This window comes from Procambarus clarkii, chromosome 5 (assembly GCF_040958095.1).
Source record: "Procambarus clarkii isolate CNS0578487 chromosome 5, FALCON_Pclarkii_2.0, whole genome shotgun sequence".
NCBI lineage: Eukaryota > Metazoa > Arthropoda > Malacostraca > Decapoda > Cambaridae > Procambarus > Procambarus clarkii.
Genome location: NC_091154.1, coordinates 27659254 through 27682571, shown reverse-complemented (window position 1 = coordinate 27682571; position 23318 = coordinate 27659254). Strand labels below are relative to the sequence as shown.

At 46.3% G+C, this 23318-nt stretch overlaps 1 protein-coding gene across 2 annotated transcripts in view; it reads right to left on the bottom strand.

Moving 5' to 3' along the window:
* Positions 1-22947, bottom strand: part of LOC123765837 (MAM and LDL-receptor class A domain-containing protein 1) — a 74012-nt gene extending 51065 nt beyond the window's left edge. Inside the window, exons 1-2 of one of the 2 annotated variants that reach the window (XM_069300043.1) lie at positions 22584-22947; positions 4379-4457 (exon numbers count right to left, since the gene is read on the bottom strand). In XM_069300043.1, coding sequence (XP_069156144.1) covers positions 4379-4456 — 78 coding nt within the window. In that variant the 5' untranslated portion in view covers position 4457; positions 22584-22947. The remainder of the gene's footprint in view (positions 1-4378; positions 4458-22583) is intronic. The other variant, XM_069300045.1, reaches the window with a different exon arrangement.
* Positions 22948-23318: the final 371 nt, after the last annotated feature.

Genomic DNA, 23318 nt, shown 5'->3' with positions numbered 1-23318 from the left:
CACCTGTGTCCCCTTGTTCGCGTCCCTCCAGTGTTGAATACTTCATCCTTGTTTACCCGGTCGATTCCCCTTAGGATTTTGTAGGTTGTGATCATGTCCCCCCTTACTCTTCTGTCTTCCAGTGTCGTAAAGTGCATTTCCCGCAGCCTTTCCTCATAACTCATGCCTCTTAGTTCTGGGACTAGTCTAGTGGCATACCTTTGGACTTTTTCCAGCTTCGTCTTGTGCTTGACAAGGTACGGGCTCCATGCTGGGGCCGCATACTCCAGGATTGGTCTTACATATGTTGTGTACAAGATTCTGAATGATTCCTTACACAGGTTCCTGAACGCCGTTCTGATGTTAGCCAGCCTCGCATATGCCGCAGACGTTATTCTCTTTATGTGGGCTTCAGGAGACAGGTTTGGTGTGATATCAACTCCTAGATCTTTCTCTCTGTCTGTTTCATTAAGTACTTCATCTCCTATTCTGTATCCTGTGTCTGGCCTCCTGTTTCCACTGCCTAGTTTCATTACTTTGCATTTACTCGGGTTGAACTTCAACAGCCATTTGTTGGACCATTCACTCAGTCTATCTAGGTCATCTTGTAGCCTCCTACTATCATCCTCTGTTTCAATCCTCCTCATAATTTTTGCATCGTCGGCAAACATTGAGAGGAACGAATCTATACCCTCTGGGAGATCATTTACATATACCAGAAACAGTATAGGTCCAAGGACTGACCCCTGCGGGACTCCACTTGTAACGTCTCGCCAATCTGAGACCTCACCCCTCACACTGACTCGTTGTCTCCTGTTGCTTAGGTACTCCTCTATCCAGAGGAGTACCTTCCCTTTCACTCCAGCCTGCGTCTCCAACTTTCGCACTAGCCTCTTGTGTGGCACTGTATCAAAGGCTTTCTGACAATCCAAAAATATGCAGTCTGCCCACCCTTCTCTTTCTTGCCTTATTTTTGTTGCCTGGTCGTAGAATTTAAGTAACCCTGTGAGGCAGGACCTGCCATCCCTGAAACCATGTTGATGATCTGTTACAAAGTTCCTTCGCTCCAGATGCTCCATTAGTTTTTTTCGCACAATCTTCTCCATCAGCTTGCATGGTATGCAGGTTAGGGACACAGGCCTGTAGTTCAGTGCCTCCTGTCTATCCCCTTTCTTGTATATCGGGACTACGTTAGCTGCTTTCCAAATATCTGGCAGTTCCCCTGTTGCCAGTGATTTGTTATACACTATGGAGAGTGGTAGGCACAGTTCTCCTGCTCCTTCCTTTAGAACCCAAGAGGAGATTCCATCTGGGCATATAGCCTTTGTCACATCCAACTCTAGTAAACACTTCCTTACTTCCCCACTGGTAATCTCAAACTCTTCCAGTGGTTCCTGGTTAGCTATTCCCACACTTACCTCTGGAATTTCTCCTTGCTCTAAGGTGAAGACCTCCTGGAATTTCTTATTCAATTCCTCACACACTTCCTTGTCATTTGTAGTGAATCCTTCCGCCCCTATCCTTAATTTCATAACCTGTTCCTTTACTGTTGTTTTTCTCCTGATGTGGCTATGCAGCAATTTAGGCTGAGTCTTTGCCTTGCTTGCGATGTTATTTTCGTATTGTCTTTCTGCCTCTCTTCTCATCCTGACATATTCATTCCTGGCATTCTGTGTGTGTGTGTGTGTGTGTGTGTGTGTGTGTGTGTGTGTGTGTGTGTGTGTGTGTGTGTGTGTGTGTGTGTGTGTGTGTGTGTGTGTGTGTGTGTGTGTGTGTGTGTGTGTGTGTGTGTGTGTGTGTGTGTGTGTGTGTGTGTGTGTGTGTGTGTGTGTGTACTAGTGTTAGACTCACCGTATGACCTTAGAACGAACAATATGAACAATGCTCTTGTCAAGCATAGAGACAAGCAGCTGGCTGGTCGTTACGTTAACTGCGATGCACTTGTATTATTTATGCGGCAGTGCTTTCTAACCAAACGTAGACGTGTCGAAGCCGGGTTCATTGGTGCGTGTAACTAATGGCACACAACTCAATGTTTCCTTTGCGTTTAACAGCCAGTTGCAGACGATGAGTCACAATAACGTGGCTAAAGTATGTTGACCAGACCATACACAATAAGGTGAAGGGACGACGACGTTTCGGTCCGTCCTGGACCATTCTCAAGTCGATTGATTAACAACCAGTTCTTCAGTTGTTGTTGCTTCGTGACAAACTTGTTTAGCGGGGTTTGCTAGTCGTTCGACATGTTGTGTCTCAATAGCAAACATCAACTGTAGACAATGCTCTAAACTTGGAGTTTGTCTTCACTTGTTCACAGTCTGCTCTGTACCTCAGATTTATGGGGCACATAAAGTACATAAGGTACATGAGTTACATGGCAAGTTATGAAGACATTGCGAGACCAAGAACATCTCGCCTCCGTAAACAATGTCAGGTCATTTAATGCTGAAAACATCGAAGCATATCCCGGAGAGTTTCTCACTTGCGCTGCACGTAATAAACTTCCCCTGAACAAATCATAGATTTTTATACTGGTGCTTTCAGGTCGTCGGGAGTCGGTAATTTCTCTCTTATCTGAAACCTATATTTATGGGCAGTACAAAACGTCGACCAGACTGTGCGACACAGTGGTTGCCAGGATCAGGTTGGGTTACCGTTACCTGTGGCAGGTGGCTGCAGGTGACGGGTCTCCCAATCCTGAGCACTCCAGGTGCAAACTCTGTGAGCAGGAACTGCGGCTCGATCTCCCACACTACATCACCGAATGCCCAGTTATTAGACCTTTCAGACCAGTTGGCATGAGGTACATGGAGCTTTGCAATTACTTTATTCACTCTCGTGTTCTTGAAGATATCCTCATATTGTACCCAAAATTTGCCAGTGCAGGCTACTGAACATATGGCCCTGTATGACTAACCATCCTGCGAGATGGGGACTTTTATTACCACTGTTGCCTTATTCACTCTGGTGTTGATGATATCCTTATAATGCACCCGGAGTCTGCCAGTGCAGACTGCTTATCACGTGCCTCTGTATGACTAACCATCCTGTGCTGCACAAATGCACATGTACCTAATGTATTAATAAAAAAAATCAACTTCCCCGCAACTGCTTATAACAGACTAGATGTGATACTGAATGAAGCCTTGAGGGGAGCTTCTCGGAGCCCCAGGGAGCATAGGGAGCATTAACATGAGGGAAGTACTGAAGCTTCCCACCATACTAGACAACATAATACAAGTCAACACGACCTTTTTCGTTACAGGCATGAGAGACCCGACATCTCCAGCACTGCTCAACTATTGTGTGTTCTCAATGGGACAACAAATGTTTCTAACACACATGAACACTCTTGTATGCTAATTGGTTGAGTGAAACCTTTTCCAACACATCGAAGAAAACATACATGCAGTTACCTGCCGCAGACACGTGGAAGTGCTTCCACCACCGCCTGAGAAGCCTACACTCCATCATACAAGGACAATGACAATCTTGCTCCTCTCAAAGCGGTCACACTCGAACACGTTGCCGCCTCTCTCACACCCTCACGACCACTACACTAACACCGACGGCTGATGTCCGCTATTAACAGGACGCACTTCAGCGACGTGTTAATAGCGGACGTCGGCCACTATTAACAGGACGCTCACAAGGTAGCCTATGAGTACTCCAGGAGCAATACTTGCACACAGACTATTAGTGGTAGGCTAAAACTCTGGCTGAACCCGACGCAACAGATCTGCACTAGAGGGGTAACTTTATGTGAGTCAAGATCTACTCTCCTAGCACTTGAAAACTTCGCCTGCAAGATACACATAGGAACTTCAGTTACAAATAACCTGATCGTTGCACAGAACTAAGTGAGTCATGATCACCGTTGCATAGATGCCATTTCATACAAACATAACTCGTCCTGTTGACACAGACAAAACAGCTAAATCAGCATTTAACAAAGATTAAATTGAACTAAAGCTAGATACTCCATTCCCTATTCTCGGATTATATTGCTCCAACACACAGGTCTGACAGGAGAGAAATCACACACAACCATAGACCGGAAAGCACCAGTATAAAAATATGATTTGTTGAGAACTGACGCCTATATCTATGGGCAGCACAAGACGTGGACCAGACTGTGGGACACAGTGGTTGCCAGGATCAGGTTGGGTTACCGTTACCTGTGGCAGGTGGCTACAGGTGACGGCTCTCCCAATCCTGAGCACTCCAGGTACAAACTCTGTGAGCAGGAACCGAGTCATGACCTGAAAGGGAATGAACACAAGAGCAACATCTCTGATCAGCCAGTGATGCTGCAATGGGGGGGGGACATGGTTCTGAACACTTGGGGGGGGGGTGAGCGAGGGTGTTCACGTGGGTGTTCACGTGGGTGTTCACTTACCAGCTGGAGGAGTGGGTGTGGCCCCGCCAGACACACCGCCATCAGCGTCGCCGTCGCTACCGTCACCAAGAGCCTCATCCTGCAGCGAACAAAAATAATACATATACATATTGAGTTGTACTCAAGTCATATAAATATACATTATGAGTCAAAAACATTGTGCAGTCCACAATAGTTAACTATAACTCCCAGGTACCTAATTTTTGTCTAAGTGAAGAAAGGGAAACAGGTGTAGGGAACGACTCCTTACTCGTTCTGCCCGGGAATTGAACCCGCAGCCAATCGGTTGCCAGCCGAAAACGTTCTCATTTAATTGAAATTCCCGGAACTGTGTACTAGTGTGTGTCCCTCTCTACCCGTGTCTTTATATGGAACCGTTCACTGTCTCACTGTCACGCTCTGTCCCACGGTAGTCCATCCTCGCAAGGTAATCCATACACACAGTAGTCACACTAACGTGATGCATCAATGAGCAAATCAGTAGGAGCCGCGATGAGGATTCGAACCTTTGCGCTAGTGTTCCGAAGCACACGCTCTGTACCGTACCACTAGACCACGACACGGTAAAAGCATGGGAAGGGGGGAGTGTGTGAAACTCTGGTCTTGCTTCAGTGGAAGCCTCAGGAGTCCTAGAGGCTGCAGTAGTACCCCAGGTTACAATCCTTTGACCATGTGGTGGCGCTAGTTGTCTAGGGCGTGTGCCTGGGTTCGAACACCCACCGTATAGGTTCGAACCCTCAGCACGGCTCCAACGAACATTAGGTTATATCATGATGTATAAATTTATATTTCTTCATCTAATACTCTCAAGATTTGGTGGTACTTAAAACGAATTGTGTTCGATTAATGGTTGTTTGTAAATGCGGTTCATCCCAGTGTGATTTTTCACGTCAATAATCATCAATACTGAGTCATAAGATATAAACATGTAGTTAAGAACATTACGATTCTTCCCAACACCTCCCACACGGGTCACCCATCAGTCTCCCACACAGGTCAACCATCAGTCTCCCACACGGGTCAACCATCAGCCTCCCACACGGGTCAACCATCAGTCTCCCACACGGGTCAACCATCAGCCTCCCACACGGGTCAACCATCAGCCTCCCACACGGGTCAACGCTCCCCCCACCTGTGGCCCAAAATACAAGTAAATATAATTAAAGAGAGAAAACAGAGCCGAGTTTTCATGTTGATGTCCTTGATGCCTCAGAGACGTGAGATTTAGGGCAGGGAGAGAGTCAGAGGCATTTTGTGCGGACATGATATTATAATTATTGTTGCAATGTCTCTCTTGCACCCTCTCCCCCCCCCCCCCCAACACCTCACAGCAACCCTGCTCCCCCACACCCACAGTAACCATGCCCCCCCACATATACCCCAGCAACCATGCCAACTCCTGTAACCATGCCTCATACCCACAACAACTCTGACCCAGACCCCCAGCAACCATACCCCCAAACCCCTCCCCCCAGGCAACCCCGCACCTGACCTTGAATGCATCCTCCCCATAAATCACTCCTCCCACTACACCCTCCCACCACCCGCCTCAACACCCACCGAAAAATATCTCATTTCAAATCTCAGACGTGAGTTAAAGACGTCGTTTAGATCCTCCCAAGGTCCGTCTGGTGGAAGACGTCTTCCTCCGACATAAATCTTAAACAAAAATGGATTAAAAACACAAACATGCAAGAGTCAGGAGTTTATTATGGGAGCGAACACGGCGAAACAAAGATGGCAATTATGGCGCTCATCACATTCCCCTTCCCTATCTCCACACTTATTCCCTCCCTCTCCTTCCCCCTCCCTCTCCTTCCCCCTCCCTCTCCTTCCCCTTCCCTCTCCTTCCCCCTCCCTCTCCTTCCCCCTCCCTCACACTCCCTCCCTCCCTCTCCTGCCCCCTCCCTCTCCTTCCCCCTCCCTCACACTCCCTCCCTCCCTCTCCTGCCCCCTCCCTCTCCTTCCCCCTCCCTCTCCTTCCCCCTCCCTCACACTCCCTCCCTCCCTCTCCTGCCCCCTCCCTCTCCTTCCCCCTCCCTCTCCTGCCCCCTCCCTCTCCTTCCCCCTCTCTCTCCTTCCCCCTCCCTCTCCTTCCCCCTCCCTCTCCTTCCCCCTCCCTCTCCTCCCTCCCTCTCCTTCCCACTCCCTCTCCTTCCCCCTCCCTCACACTCCCTCCCTCTCCTGCCCCTCTTCACCCTCTAATTTCGTCTCGTTATAATGGTAATAATCATTTTACTGATACAAAAATATACATTGTATATGTTACAGCTGTTATCTATATAATGGCATATATTATGAGGATTTGTTATACAGGGAAGGGGAACTATCAGGAGGAAGCGCCAAGCCATTACGACTATATAGCACTGGCAAAGGGTCAGGATAGGGATTTGGGATGGGACGGGGGGGAAGGAATGGTGCCCAGCCACTTGTGGGGACGGTCGGGGGATTGAACGGCGATCTGCATGATGCGAGACCGTCGCTCTACCGTCCAGTCCAAGTGTATGGGAGATTTGTTATAAAGCTACACAGTCATTATGTTACATGTTATGTATTTAGGGGACTCGCGGCTGAGTGGATAGCGCTCGGGGGGTCGTAGTCCTAAGGCCCCGGGTTCGATTCCCGGCAGAGGCAGAAACAAATGGGCAGAGTTTCTTTCAGCCTGTTGCGCCTGTTCACCTAGCAGTAAATAGGTACCTGGGAGTTAGACAGTTGCTATAGGCTGCTTCCTGGGGGGGGGGGGCTTGTGTTAGAAATATATATAGTAGACATAATAGAGGAAAATACGTTGGGTAGAAAGGCGGGGTCCAAAAGCTAATAGCTCGATTCTGCAGACACAAATAGTAAATACGGGATTTACGAGCGATAGTTGACACACACGGGATTTACGAATGAAAAATTATACACATGAGATTTACAACCAATAGCTGACATACGTGATTTATGAGTGATAGCTGACACAAACGGGATTTATGAGTGATACGTAATAGGCAAAACAAGGCACCAGGCCGGGAAGACTATGGGGTGTCGTCAGTGTCGCGGGATATTAAAAAAAAAAGGCGCAAAGTGTCATTCAGGATGCTGTTGTTGTTGTTTTAGATTCAGCTACTCGGAACAAAATTTCTATGTAGCACTGTCCATGAACCTGTAGTTCAGGATGCCAATACGAGAGGGTAAGGACAGAGAGCGAGCGACATCAAAGGTTTCGGATTCACCAAGGCGTCCATCTAGGGACAAGTGACTTATAAGGACATTTTGCAAGCAAGACTTTTGAGCATCCTAAAAAACCGGACATTCAACAACAAGTTGCACGACTGGTAAGCGCAGTCGTGCACAACACGACAATGCAGTTTGGACAATAAGGCGCAGTGCATCATTATATTAAATGTCCACGATTTAAGCACATGTGGCCGATGCTTTCCGAAGTCAGAGCCGTTTCCCACCATCTTTTATGTTTGTTTTATTATTATTATCTACCACAGACGTGGCCCTCCATTAGTCTATTATGGTGGTAGGAGGAAGGCCAAGGGGGGATGGGACACCTTTAAGGGTGGGTAGTTTGTTACCTATAATGTTACGGGCTACTCATGCCCGTGCCTCCTCTTGCGTGGCTTAATCTTCATCACCCAATAAATCAATCTACCTGTAATTCCAGACCATCAACCTTGCCAACGAGTGCGGAGCGAATGACAGGTAGAAATCCGAATAAGATATTCGGATATCTTACCTATCTTATCTTAACGGGAAATGGGACAGGCATGAATGGCCTCCTTAGCAGAAATGTCTATAAGTTTATTTGGCGTAACATCAGAATGGCTGGGTACCCAGCAGAATTTCACAAGTGGGACACTCCATTGGAGGCGGATACAAATAGGCAAAAAGTTTCTTTCACCCTGATGCCCCTCTTCACCTAGCAGTAAATAGGTACCTGGGAGTTAGACAGCTTTTACGGGCTGCTTCCTGGAGCAGCCCGTAAAAAGAGGAGGCCTGGAGGAGGACCGGGCTGCGGGGACACTAAGCCCCGAAATCATCTCAAGATAACCTCCATTGGGGCATTGTAGGAACAACATGAAGGGAAGATAATGCAGACGTGTACTGAAAGATAACATTGCACAGGGGGGGGGGGGGGCATCCTTCTGGTAAAAGAAAGGGAAAGGGAGCTGATACAGGGACCACCAGGAGTCAAAACACGTCATAAGCTGGAATGGGGCTGTTGTTGGGACCGCTCGAAGTATTGGAAGCAATAACCATCGCAACAGTTCTATAACGATGGAATGCCAGTTTCAACATGCAAGCTCTGGATAAGGGATGAACAGAAGGCATCAGAGCCGAGGCGTGACTTGGCATGTAGCAAAGCATCAAGCCGACAGTGTAGAGTAATAGAAAAGAGAATAGGTGGGTCAGCCATAGTCTAATTTAGACAGTTTATTTGTAAACTGGCAAGTGAACCTTTGTCCTAAGCAGAGATTATTCTCAAGTTATAACTATATTGTATTATAAATCATTGGTTTAAAATATAAAAGTTGCATGCTGAAAATGTTTTCTTTGGAAGTGTGAAGAATTTGGTTTTCCGTAAACTAAATTCAAGAGTACACTTAAACACTTTTTTAATTCCATATTTCACATTTTGGGCAATATTACACCGTATTAACATAACCAAACGTAACGAAACCTACCCTAACCTAAAGTAACCTAAACCTAACCTAAAGTAACTTAAAGTAACCTAAACCTAACCTAACCTAAAGTAACTTAAAGTAACCTAAACCTAACCTAACCTAAAGTAACTTAAAGTAACCTAAACCTAACCTAACCTAAAGTAACCTAAAGTAACCTAAACCTAACCTAACCTAAAGTAACCTAAAGTAACCTAAACCTAACCAAACCATAAATAGAGAGCAGATAATAGCACTAATTACATAGTCGCTCTGAATCCATTACTATGAGCAGATTTCCTCCCTGAGGGCAGGTTGTATTACTATAATAAAATCATTGTCTTGAAATTTCTGTTTCAAAATATTTAACCAGGTGTAGCCAGCGGCCAGTGCCAAAAATTGGCATGGGGGTCAGTTTGTCAACGTGGCACATTGTTTCCTCTTGAATTTTGGCGACCCTGACCACCTTATGTCCGTTCCGCACCCAAGACCATTCACCCTGCAAAGTTGGGTGAGGCTAGGCCTGCAGCGTATGGCCTTGAACAGATTGACAGACATTCTCTCTCTCTCTCTTTCTCTCTCCTCTCTCTCTCTCTCTCTCTCTCTCTCTCTCTCTCTCTCTCTCTCTCTCTCTCTCTCTCTCTCTCTCTCTCTCTCTCTCTCTCTCTCTCTCTCTCTCTCTCTCTCTCTCTCTCTTATAGGAACAGATCGGGAGTATTAGTAACTGTAGTATTAGTAGTAGTAACAGTTAAAAATAGTAATTTGGTAGTTTGTAGTTTGGTAACAGCTGAAGTAGCAGAAGTTAGGGTACTAGAAGTAGTAGTAATAGTAATAGAAACATAAATAACAGTAATAGTAAAAATATTGACAGAATTTTGTAAATGTATTTAATTTTGTTTGAGTGTCATTAGCAATAAATTCCTTTCCAAGATATTTAAAATACTTAATGACTGAATGTTCGGTTATCAACTTGCTGCCAAACACGAACTCTATAATGGTCCTTTTGACGGCTGATAACAACACTTGTCCGGTAGTTACCTGTGTGACACCTGTTGCTTGGTATGTGTAGAAGAGGAGCTGTAGTGAAGTGTGCAACACACACACACACACACACACACACACACACACACACACACACACACACACACACACACACACACACACACACACACACACACACACACACACACACACACACACACACACACACCAGCTACCCCGCTTCTGTGTTGGAGAGGCCAGATATATAGCAATATGTCTGGTGTATTATGTAAGCAAGTCCCAGCTGTGTCTGGGTACAAGTGACAGGATGAACAACCCAGCGGGTTTTCTTCCTATTAGGGAGTGTTGTACATGCTGCTATGGCGGTGTGTCCACTCACAGGATGAGTGGCGCTGCCCAATACTGTCACTATGGCGGTGTCTACTCACAGGATGAGTGACGCTGCCCAATACTGTCACTATGTCGGTGTGTCCACTCACAGGATAAGTGACGCTGCCCAATACTGTCACTATGTCGGTGTGTCCACTCACAGGATGAGTGACGCTGCCCAATACTGTCACTATGGCGGTGTGTCCACTCACTGGATGAGTGACGCTGCCCAATACTGTCACTATGGCGGTGTGTCCACTCACAGGATGAGTGACGCTGCCCAATACTGTCACAATGGCGGTGTGTCCACTCACAGAGTGAGTGACTCTGCCCAATACTGTCACAATGGCGGTGTGTCCACTCACAGAGTGAGTGACTCTGCCCAATACTGTCACTATGGCGGTGTGTCCACTCACAGAGTGAGTGACGCTGCCCAATACTGTCACAATGGCGGTGTGTCCACTCACAGAGTGAGTGACTCTGCCCAATACTGTCACTATGGCGGTGTGTCCACTCACAGGATGAGTGACGATGCCCAATACTGTCACTATGGCGGTGTGTCCACTCACAGGATGAGTGACGCTGCCCAATAAACTCGCCCCTCGGGGCTAAATTTAAACATAAAACTTACGCTTGCGTTAAGCGTAGATTTGATCTAACAACTTTAGGTAAGAATATGACCAGGACTCCCACATTTGGCTAAAGACAAGATGATTGATCAAATCTATAATATTCGACCATTACAGAAATGACAAATTCAATAGCGAATTTAGCTGCAAAACATGTCACAAATAGTGACAGATTTTCAGCAAGTTCTACACCTACTAAGAATTATATAGATTATTGGTGTCCATTACACGGGAATGGTGCAGGGGGTGTGGGGGGGGGAGGAGGAAGGGGGGGGGGCTCGATGCCTGGTTACTGACCTCGACACGGGCGACAACACAGCCATGAACTTGATAATGGAAATATATATATATATATATATATATATATATATATATATATATATATATATATATATTTATGATTCTCCATGACAAGACGGAATAATATTGTGACCTTCGTCTGACCACCAGGTAACTAATGACCCCAGACGTTGACCACCAGGTAACTAATGACCCCAGACGTTGACCACCAGGTAACTAATGACCCCAGACGTTGACCACCAGGTAACTAATGACCCAGACGTTGACCTCCAGGTAACTAATGACCCAGACGTTGACCTCCAGGTAACTAATGACCCCAGACGTTGACCACCAGGTAACTAATGACCCCAGACGTTGACCACCAGGTAACTAATGACCCCAGACGTTGACCACCAGGTAACTAATGACCCAGACGTTGACCTCCAGGTAACTAATGACCCAGACGTTGACCTCCAGGTAACTAATGACCCAGACGTTGACCACCAGGTAACTAATGACCCAGACGTTGACCTCCAGGTAACTAATGACCCAGACGTTGACCACCAGGTAACTAATGACCCAGACATTGACCACCAGGTAACTAATGACCCAGACGTTGACCACCAGGTAACTAATGACCCAGACGTTGACCTCCAGGTAACTAATAATACTATTTATGGCTGTTCCACACAGGAACACTGACACACAGGAACACTGACACACAGGAACACTGACACACAGGAACACTGACACACAGGAACACTGACACACAGCAACACTGACACACAGGAACACTGACACACAGCAACACTGACACACAGGAACACTGACACACAGGAACACTGACACACAGGAACACTGACACACAGGAACACTGACACACAGCAACACTGACACACAGGAACACTGACACACAGGAACACTGACACACAGGAACACTGACACGCAGGAACACTGACACACAGGAACACTGACACACAGGAACACTGACACACAGGAACACTGACACACAGCAACACTGACACATAGCAACACTAACACACAGCAACACTGACACACAGCAACACTGACACACAGCAACACTGACACACAGCAACACTGACACACAGCAACACTGACACACAGCAACACTGACACACAGGAGTATAAGGGAGTATCTAAGCAATAGGAAGCAGAGAGTTACGGTGAGGGGTGAGACCTCCGATTGGCGTGAAGTCACCAGTGGAGTCCCACAGGGCTCTGTACTCGGTCCTATCTTGTTTCTGATATATGTAAATGATCTCCCGGAGGGTATCGATTCATTTCTCTCAATGTTTGCGGACGATGCTAAAATTATGAGAAGGATTAAAACAGAAGAGGACTGTTTGAGGCTTCAAGAAGACCTAGACAAGCTGAAGGAATGGTCGAACAAATGGTTGTTAGAGTTTAACCCAACCAAATGTAATGTAATGAAGATAGGTGTAGGGAGCAGGAGGCCAGATACAAGGTATCATCTGGGAGAGGAAATTCTTCAGGAGTCAGAGAAGGAAAAAGACTTGGGGGTTGATATCACGCCAGACCTGTCTCCTGCAGCACATATCAAGCGGATAACATCAGCGGCATATGCCAGGCTGGCCAACATACGAACGGCATTCAGAAACTTGTGTAAAGAATCATTCAGAACTTTGTATACCACATATGTCAGGCCAATCCTGGAGTATGCAGCCCCAGCATGGAGTCCATATCTAGTCAAGGATAAGACTAAACTGGAAAAGGTTCAAAGGTTTGCCACCAGACTAGTACCCGAGCTGAGAGGTATGAGCTACGAGGAGAGACTACGGGAATTAAACCTCACTTCGCTGGAAGACAGAAGAGTTAGGGGGGACATGATCACCACATTCAAGATTCTGAAGGGGATTGATAGGGTAGATAAAGACAGTCTATTTAACACAAGGGGAACACGCACAAGGGGACACAGGTGGAAACTGAGTGCCCAAATGAGCCACAGAGATATTAGAAAGAACTTTTTTAGTGTCAGAGTGGTTGACAAATGGAATGCACTAGGAAGTGATGTGGTGGAGGCTGACTCCATACACAGTTTCAAGTGTAGATATGACAGAGCCCGATAGGCTCATGAATCTGTACACCTGTTGATTGACGGTTGAGAGGCGGGACCAAAGAGCCAGAGCTCAACCCCCGCAAACACAACTAGGTGAGTACAACTAGGTGAGTACAGGAACACTGACACACAGGAACACTGGCACACAGGAACACTGACACACAGCAACACTGACACACAGGAACACTGACACACAGCAACACTGACACACAGCAACACTGACACACAGGAACACTGACACACAGCAACACTAACACAGCAACACTGACACACAGCAACACTAACACAGCAACACTGACACACAGCAACACTGACACACAGCAACACTAACACACAGCAACACTGACACACAGGAACACTGACACACAGCAACACTAACACAGGAACACTGACACACAGCAACACTGACACACAGGAACACTGACACACAGCAACACTGACACACAGGAACACTGACACACAGCAACACTAACACACAGCAACACTGACACACAGCAACACTAACACAGCAACACTGACACACAGGAACACTGACACACAGCAACACTGACACACAGCAACACTGACACACAGGAACACTGAGACACAGCAACACTGACACACAGCAACACTGACACACAGCAACACTGACACACAGCAACACTGACACACAGCAACACTGACACACAGCAACACTGACACACAGCAACACTAACACACAGCAACATTGACACACAGCAACACTGACACACAACAACACTGACACACAGCAACACTGACACACAGGAACACTGACACACAGGAACACTGACACACAGGAACACTGACACACAGCAACACTGACACACAGCAACACTGACACACAGGAACACTGACACACAGCAACACTGACACACAGCAACACTGACACACAGGAACACTGAGACACAGCAACACTGACACACAGCAACACTGACACACAGCAACACTAACACACAGCAACACTGACACACAGCAACACTGACACACAGGAACACTGACACACAGCAACACTAACACAGCAACACTGACACACAGCAACACTGACACACAGGAACACTGACACACAGCAACACTGACACACAGCAACACTGACACACAGGAACACTGAGACACAGCAACACTGACACACAGCAACACTGACACACAGCAACACTAACACAGCAACACTGACACACAGCAACACTGACACACAGCAACACTGACACACAGCAACACTAACACACAGCAACACTGACACACAGCAACACTGACACACAGCAACACTGACACACAGGAACACTGACACACAGCAACACTGACACACAGGAACACTGACACACAGCAACACTGACACACAGGAACACTGACACACAGCAACACTGACACACAGCAACACTGACACACAGCAACACTGGCACACAGGAACACTGACACACAGCATCACTGACACACAGGAACACTGAGACACACAGCAACACTGACACACAGCAACACTGACACACAGGAACACTGACACACAGCAACACTGACACACAGCAACACTGACACACAGCAACACTGACACACAGCAACACTGACACACAGCAACACTGACACACAGCAACACTGACACACAGGAACACTGACACACAGCAACACTGACACACAGCAACACTAACACAGCAACACTGACACACAGCAACACTGACACACAGCAACACTGACACACAGGAACACTGACACACAGCAACACTGACACACAGCAACACTGATACACAGGAACACTGACACACAGCAACACTGACACACAGCAACACTGACACACAGGAACACTGACACACAGGAACACTGACACACAGGAACACTGACACACAGGAACACTGACACACAGCAACACTGACACACAGCAACACTGACACACAGGAACACTGACACACAGCAACACTAACACAGCAACACTGACACACAGCAACACTAACACAGCAACACTGACACACAGCAACACTGACACACAGCAACACTAACACACAGCAACACTGACACACAGCAACACTGACACACAGGAACACTGACACACAGCAACACTGACACACAGGAACACTGACACACAGCAACACTAACACACAGCAACACTAACACAGCAACACTGACACACAGGAACACTGACACACAGCAACACTGACACACAGCAACACTGACACACAGCAACACTGACACACAGCAACACTGACACACAGCAACACTGACACACAGCAACACTGACACACAGGAATACTGACACACAGCAACACTAACACAGCAACACTGACACACAGCAACACTAACACAGCAACACTGACACACAGCAACACTGACACACAGCAACACTAACACACAGCAACACTGACACACAGGAACACTGACACACAGCAACACTAACACAGGAACACTGACACACAGCAACACTGACACACAGGAACACTGACACACAGCAACACTGACACACAGGAACACTGACACACAGCAACACTAACACACAGCAACACTGACACACAGCAACACTAACACAGCAACACTGACACACAGGAACACTGACACACAGCAACACTGACACACAGCAACACTGACACACAGGAACACTGACACACAGGAACACTGACACACAGGAACACTGACACACAGCAACACTGAAACACAGCAACACTGACACACAGGAACACTGACACACAGCAACACTGACACACAGCAACACTGACACACAGGAACACTGAGACACAGCAACACTGACACACAGCAACACTGACACACAGCAACACTAACACACAGCAACACTGACACACAGCAACACTGACACACAGGAACACTGACACACAGCAACACTAACACAGCAACACTGACACACAGCAACACTGACACACAGCAACACTAACACACAGCAACACTGACACACAGCAACACTGACACACAGCAACACTGACACACAGGAACACTGACACACAGGAACACTGACACACAGCAACACTGACACACAGCAACACTGACACACAGGAACACTGACACACAGCAACACTGACACACAGCAACACTGACACACAGGAACACTGAGACACAGCAACACTGAGACACAGCAACACTGACACACAGCAACACTAACACAGCAACACTGACACACAGCAACACTGACACACAGCAACACTGACACACAGCAACACTAACACACAGCAACACTGACACACAGCAACACTGACACACAGCAACACTGACACACAGGAACACTGACACACAGCAACACTGACACACAGGAACACTGACACACAGCAACACTGACACACAGGAACACTGACACACAGCAACACTGACACACAGCAACACTGACACACAGCAACACTGACACACAGCAACACTGACACACAGCAACACTGACACACAGGAACACTGAGACACACAGCAACACTGACACACAGCAACACTGACACACAGGAACACTGACACACAGCAACACTGACACACAGCAACACTGACACACAGCAACACTGACACACAGCAACACTGACACACAGCAACACTGACACACAGCAACACTGACACACAGCAACACTGACACACAGGAACACTGACACAGCAACACTGACACACAGCAACACTGACACACAGCAACACTGACACACAGCAACACTGACACACAGCAACACTGACACACAGCAACACTGATACACAGGAACACTGACACACAGCAACACTGACACACAGCAACACTGACACACAGGAACACTGACACACAGGAACACTGACACACAGCAACACTGACACACAGGAACACTGACACACAGCAACACTGACACACAGCAACACTGACACACAGGAACACTGACACACAGCAACACTAACACAGCAACACTGACACACAGCAACACTAACACAGCAACACTGACACACAGCAACACTGACACACAGCAACACTAACACACAGCAACACTGACACACAGCAACACTGACACACAGGAACACTGACACACAGCAACACTGACACACAGGAACACTGACACACAGCAACACTAACACACAGCAACACTAACACAGCAACACTGACACACAGGAACACTGACACACAGGAACACTGACACACAGCAACACTGACACACAGCAACACTGACACACAGCAACACTGACACACAGCAACACTGACACACAGCAACACTGACACACAGGAACACTGACACACAGCAACACTGACACACAGCAACACTGACACACAGCAACACTGACACACAGCAACACTGACACACAGCAACACTGACACACAGCAACACTGACACACAGCAACACTGACACACAGGAACACTGACACACAGCAACACTGACACACAGCAACACTGACACACAGGAACACTGAGACACACAGCAACACTGACACACAGGAACACTGACACACAGGAACACTGACACACAGCAACACTAACACAGCAACACTGACACACAGCAACACTGACACACAGGAACACTGACACACAGCAACACTGACACACAGCAGCACTGACACACAGCAACACTGACACACAGCAACACTGACACACAGCAACACTGACACACAGCAACACTGACACACAGCAACACTGACACACAGCAACACTGACACACAGCAACACTGACACACAGCAACACTGACACACAGCAACACTGACACACAGGAACACTGACACACAGCAACACTGACACACAGGAACACTGACACACAGCAACACTGACACACAGCAACACTGACACACAGGAACACTGACACACAGCAACACTGACACACAGGAACACTGACACACAGGAACGCCGCAGGAATTATCGACCTTGAAGCTGGACCACGAAGAGTGCGGATGGGGAAGGCGAGTTATTACAAGGACGTCTCAGCTCCGTGAAACCGCAGCTCCTTTGACGCTCCCTTACACACGGAACACGGGGTGGAGATGCGGAACACGGGAGAGAGACAAGGAACACAGAAATGTACACGAGTTGAACTTGTTAACCATCAGCTGAATCCATTGTTTAACTAGAAGGGATAAGCTGTTGGATGTAAATCCAAACAAGGAGGTTATCTTGAGGTTATCTTGAGGTGATTTCGGGGCTTTTTTAGTGTCCCCGCGGCCCGGTCCTCGACCAGGCCTCCACCCCCAGGAAGCAGCCCGTGACAGCTGACTAACACCCAGGTACCTATTTTACTGCTACGTAACAGGGGCATAGGGTGAAAGAAACTCTGCCCATTGCTTCTCGCCGGCGCCTGGGATCGAACCCAGGACCACAGGATCACAAGTCCCGCGTGCTGTCCGCTCGGCCGACCGGCTCCCTAGACGGAGAGAGACGGACATGTACAGGAAGCGGCTGTCTAAACACAGACAGACAGGGAAACGTGAGGGACGAGAAGACAGAAGTGAAGAGGCTTTCCATCTTCCAGGACGCCACCCACGTTTCAGAAAGGACAGAACAAGAGCAGGTGGTGATGGTGGTGTGGCACTGTACATACAAGAGAACCTTGAGTGCAACCAGCAGTGAGGAACTAAACAACATGGGGCTCCTCAGGATCTGTATGGTAGCAACTTGAGAGTGGGAGCGTGCTAAAGATCAGTCATAGCTACAACACACCTGCATAATGTGATGAATTCTGCAACCCGTTCTCGCACTTGCTTATAGTCAATATTGGCTTATTAATAAGTGCATATGTGACATACTAATTTATTGTGAATATTTTAGTTTACCCTGAAAATCTTAATAAAAAACACCGACCTAACCTAACCTTCTTAGTATGTTAAGATAAGCATCTTATTGCTTCTTAATTACAATTATTACTTAACCTATACCTATATTGATATTATAGTTTTATAAAATTAATAAAACAAAACCAAAATATTTAAATAAATTGTAAAGTAACTCAGGAAATTCTGCAACTGAGGTCCAGGCTCTTATAATAGGGACTTTAATAATCACGAGACAATAACAGTGAGTAAATTTTAATATGACAAGCTGAGGGAGAACAATGTCTGGACCTGGTGCAGGACTCCTCTCTAATACAGCATACGACAAGAGCACACCTGATTTAACAGCATTTCAAAATCTTGCGCTAACATCAATATTGTATGATCGATTAAATTCAGGTTAGGGAGAAGCTCGCCCTTTCATGCGACCATTTCTAAGATGGAATACAAATGTAGACAACCATATTAAGGTGCAAGACGATGACTTCCTAGATTACCCTACGGGCTCACCATAGCCCGTGCTACTTGGAACTTTCTGTTCCAGGTAGAGAATCTTTACCAACAACAACAACCTAGATTACCTTGGAGGAGACTATCAGAGAATGAGACAGGAACTGTAAAATACCTCCTGGAGGGAGTTAATAGGAGATCAGGATGTGTAAGCTTCATGGAAAATTTTTCTTAAAACGTTATCACTGAACTTGTTGCAAAATACGCACTATACACTATAAAGGCACTATAAAGAGCTATAAACGAGACCTGAGGAAGATTTATCAGTCTGCCAATAATCACATACATTATGAGACATACAGAAGAGCATTAAATACAGCAACCTAGGAAATCACGTCTGCCAAAACTAACTACAAAAGAAAACTATCTCAAAACATTAAGAAAGGTCCAAAGACGTTTTATGCTTACATGACAGTAAAACAAAGACAAATGACTCAGGTAGGTCCCTTAAAAGATGAGACCAACCAAGTTACAATTGTGGAGACAAAAAATAGCTAACACTCTTATGAATACTTTACATCAGTGTTTTGCATCACTAGGAAGATTAGACAATATCTCAATATCTACACAAATTTTTGAAGCAGGGGGGAAGAGAATGTGTCTTATGAAGCTAGGTTATGCTCACGGTTAGCTTAGATTTAGTTAGGTGTAAGATTAGAACATAAGAACATAAAAATGAAGGTAAATGCTGAAAGCCTATTGGCCCATGCGATGCAGCTCCTATATATATCTACCTAAACTCATTCATATATATGTCTAATCTATGCTTGACTCTGTGACAAACATTTAATGCATTCACTAGAACACTATATTGTTGAATGTGAAATCGTAAAAGATTTTAGACCTCCTCGCCTCTTGTACCGCCAACTGTGTAACTATTTCAGTGACTCAGGTGTTCTGGACGACATCCTAACAATTTATCATAAATTTGTTTGTCCATTTTAAAGAATGAAGAACAATTTTATTTATAATTTTTTAATTTGCATCACTTATGAACCCATCCCTGCCCTTGTGTGGCAGTGCACAATAGAAAGTTGTTTTCACATATCCACACATTAAAGCATTGATTGTAACCATGATATATATGTGCTTCAGCCTACAGTTTAGACCTATTGTCTTGTGTATGACCCTCTGTCCTGCGTGACAGTGAATACTAGCATTATCCTCACTTTAATAAGACTTAATTGAAATCCTCAAATTAGGCAAAACTGTAATTAAATTTTGTCAATAAAGATGTTAATAATAAATAAATACGCTTGAAACAATCAAGGGATCTTACTTCTATCATGTTACGCGGTAATTGGTTCCACAAATCAACAACCCTGTTACCGAACCAGTATTTACCCAGGTCTTTCCTAAATCTAAACTTATCCAATGTATACACATTGTTTCATGTTCTATTGTGTGTTGATACTTTTAACACCCTATTAATATCCCGTGTCTGGGAACACCCAGGGCATAGGTTCGAGCCCTCAGCAAGGCCCTTGTGGTTATTTTTAATTTGATATATCACGTTATTGTGATATCTGTGTAATCACCTACTTGTACTCGCCTAGTTGTGCTTGCGGGGGTTGAGCTCTGACTCTTTGGTCCCGCCTCTCTACTGTCAGTCAACTGGTGTACAGATTCCTGAGCCTATTGGGCTCTATCGTATCTACATTTGAAACTGTGTATAGAGTCAGCCTCCACCACATCACTGCCTAATGCATTCCATCGGTTAACTACTCTGACACTGAAAAAGTTCTTTCTAACGTCTCTGTCGCTCATTGCCACGCACACACACGCACCTTGTGTGTATGTACTCACCTAGTTGTACTCACCTAGTTGTGCTTGCGGGGGTTGAGCTTTAGCTCTTTGGTCCCGCCTCTCAACCGTCAATCAACAGGTTTACAGGTTCCTGAGCCTATTGGGCTCTATCATATCTACACTTGAAACCGTGTATGGAGTCAGCCTCCACCACACACATGTGTGTTTGTGTGTGTGTGTGTGTGTGTGTATTCACCTAGTTGTGCTTGCGGGAGTTGAGCTCTGCTCTTTCGGACCGCATCTCAACTGTTATCTAATCGATCAACTGTTACTAACTACTACTAATTAATTAATTTATTTATTTTTCTCTCCCACACACTCACAAACACCCAGGAAGCAGCCCGTAACAGCTAGCTCCAAGGTACCTATTTACTGCTAGGTAACAAAGGGCATCAGGGTGAAAGAAACTCTGCCCATTTTGTTTCTGCCATCACCGGGGATCGAACCCGGACCCTAATATTACGAGCCCAGAGCGCTGCCCACTCAGCTATCAGGCCCCCAGTCCCCCCAGTGTGTGTAGTCTCCTAGATGTACTCACATTGTTGTGCTTGCGGGAATTGAGTTTCAACTCTTGGTTCCAGCTTTTCAAACATTATTCGACGGATGCATGTGTTGAATACTTTAGCCTGAACGACTATTTCTCTGAAATTGATTTGAGTTGCAATCTCTCTGCACATGATTCTTTATAAAACATTGCACTGTATATTCGTCATCTATGTATATTTTTGTGTTGCGTGTTCTAGCCATGTATCTTTCATATATTTATCTCTATGTATGATTATTATCACGCCATGAACCGTATGGGGACCATGGCACGGGGACTGAGATCATTTCAAATGATAGGTTAGGTCAAGCTAGGCGAGGTTAGGCTAGGCTGTGCAAGGCTAAGTTAGGCTATGCTAGGCTGTGTTAGGCTAGGACATTTAGCATTGAGTCCATTCTATAATCTTGATCATTAATAACCGGTTTTCAGACAAAGTTCTCATATTCAATAAGTTTGCCATTTTTATATCAATATTTTCTTATATTTAACTATAAACTCAATACACAATACAATTTAAAATGTTCAAGCATTCACACGACGAACGGAGAATTTATCCGGGACGTGACAGAGTAAACATACATACTGTATATGCTGTAATATCATACAGCATCATACAGACACTTCGAAGGGACTCTTTTTACCTGCGCTTTCCTGTGTTGATCTGGCGTCTGTTGCCTGTGTTGCTGTGGCACCCGACGCCGGCTGTGATGCTAATGCGCACGTCACTTGTTTTGCTGTGGCGCACGTCGCCTCTGTTGCTGTGGCTCCCGTTGTGAGTTTATTGCTAGGACACCTGTTGCTGTGCCACACGGAGCCTTTGATCCTGCAGCCCGACACATTCAAATTTTCTCTGTCGCTCTTAGGTGCGTGTGAGTGTGTGTACCGCTGTGGCCGTCGCCTGCCTGTCTGTGTCTGTGTGTCTGTGTGTGTGTGTATGTCCGACCACGCTGACCGACGCGACCAGACTGACTCCACACTTGCCTGGAACCAGCGACCTCACCTCCAACACTCTCCCGCCTCATCCTGGACCTTTATCCCGTCGCCAACCTCCAAACTGTAATTTTATTCACGCATCCGCCTGGAACCTGGAATTTTCCACACCCACACACACACACGCACCCACATCCTCCTCCCCCCACACCCCATACACCCACACTCACACCCACATCCTCCTCCCCCACACCCCCACACCCACATCCTCCTCCCCCACACCCCCACACCCCATACACCCACACCCACACACCCCGTGTGGGGCGTTTTCACACGCTCGCCTGATATCAGGAATTTTACCCACACATCCCCCATTGTATTATTATTCCTATACTCACATGGCCATCTAGAACCTAGAACCTCACCTATAAACACATTAAGAACTT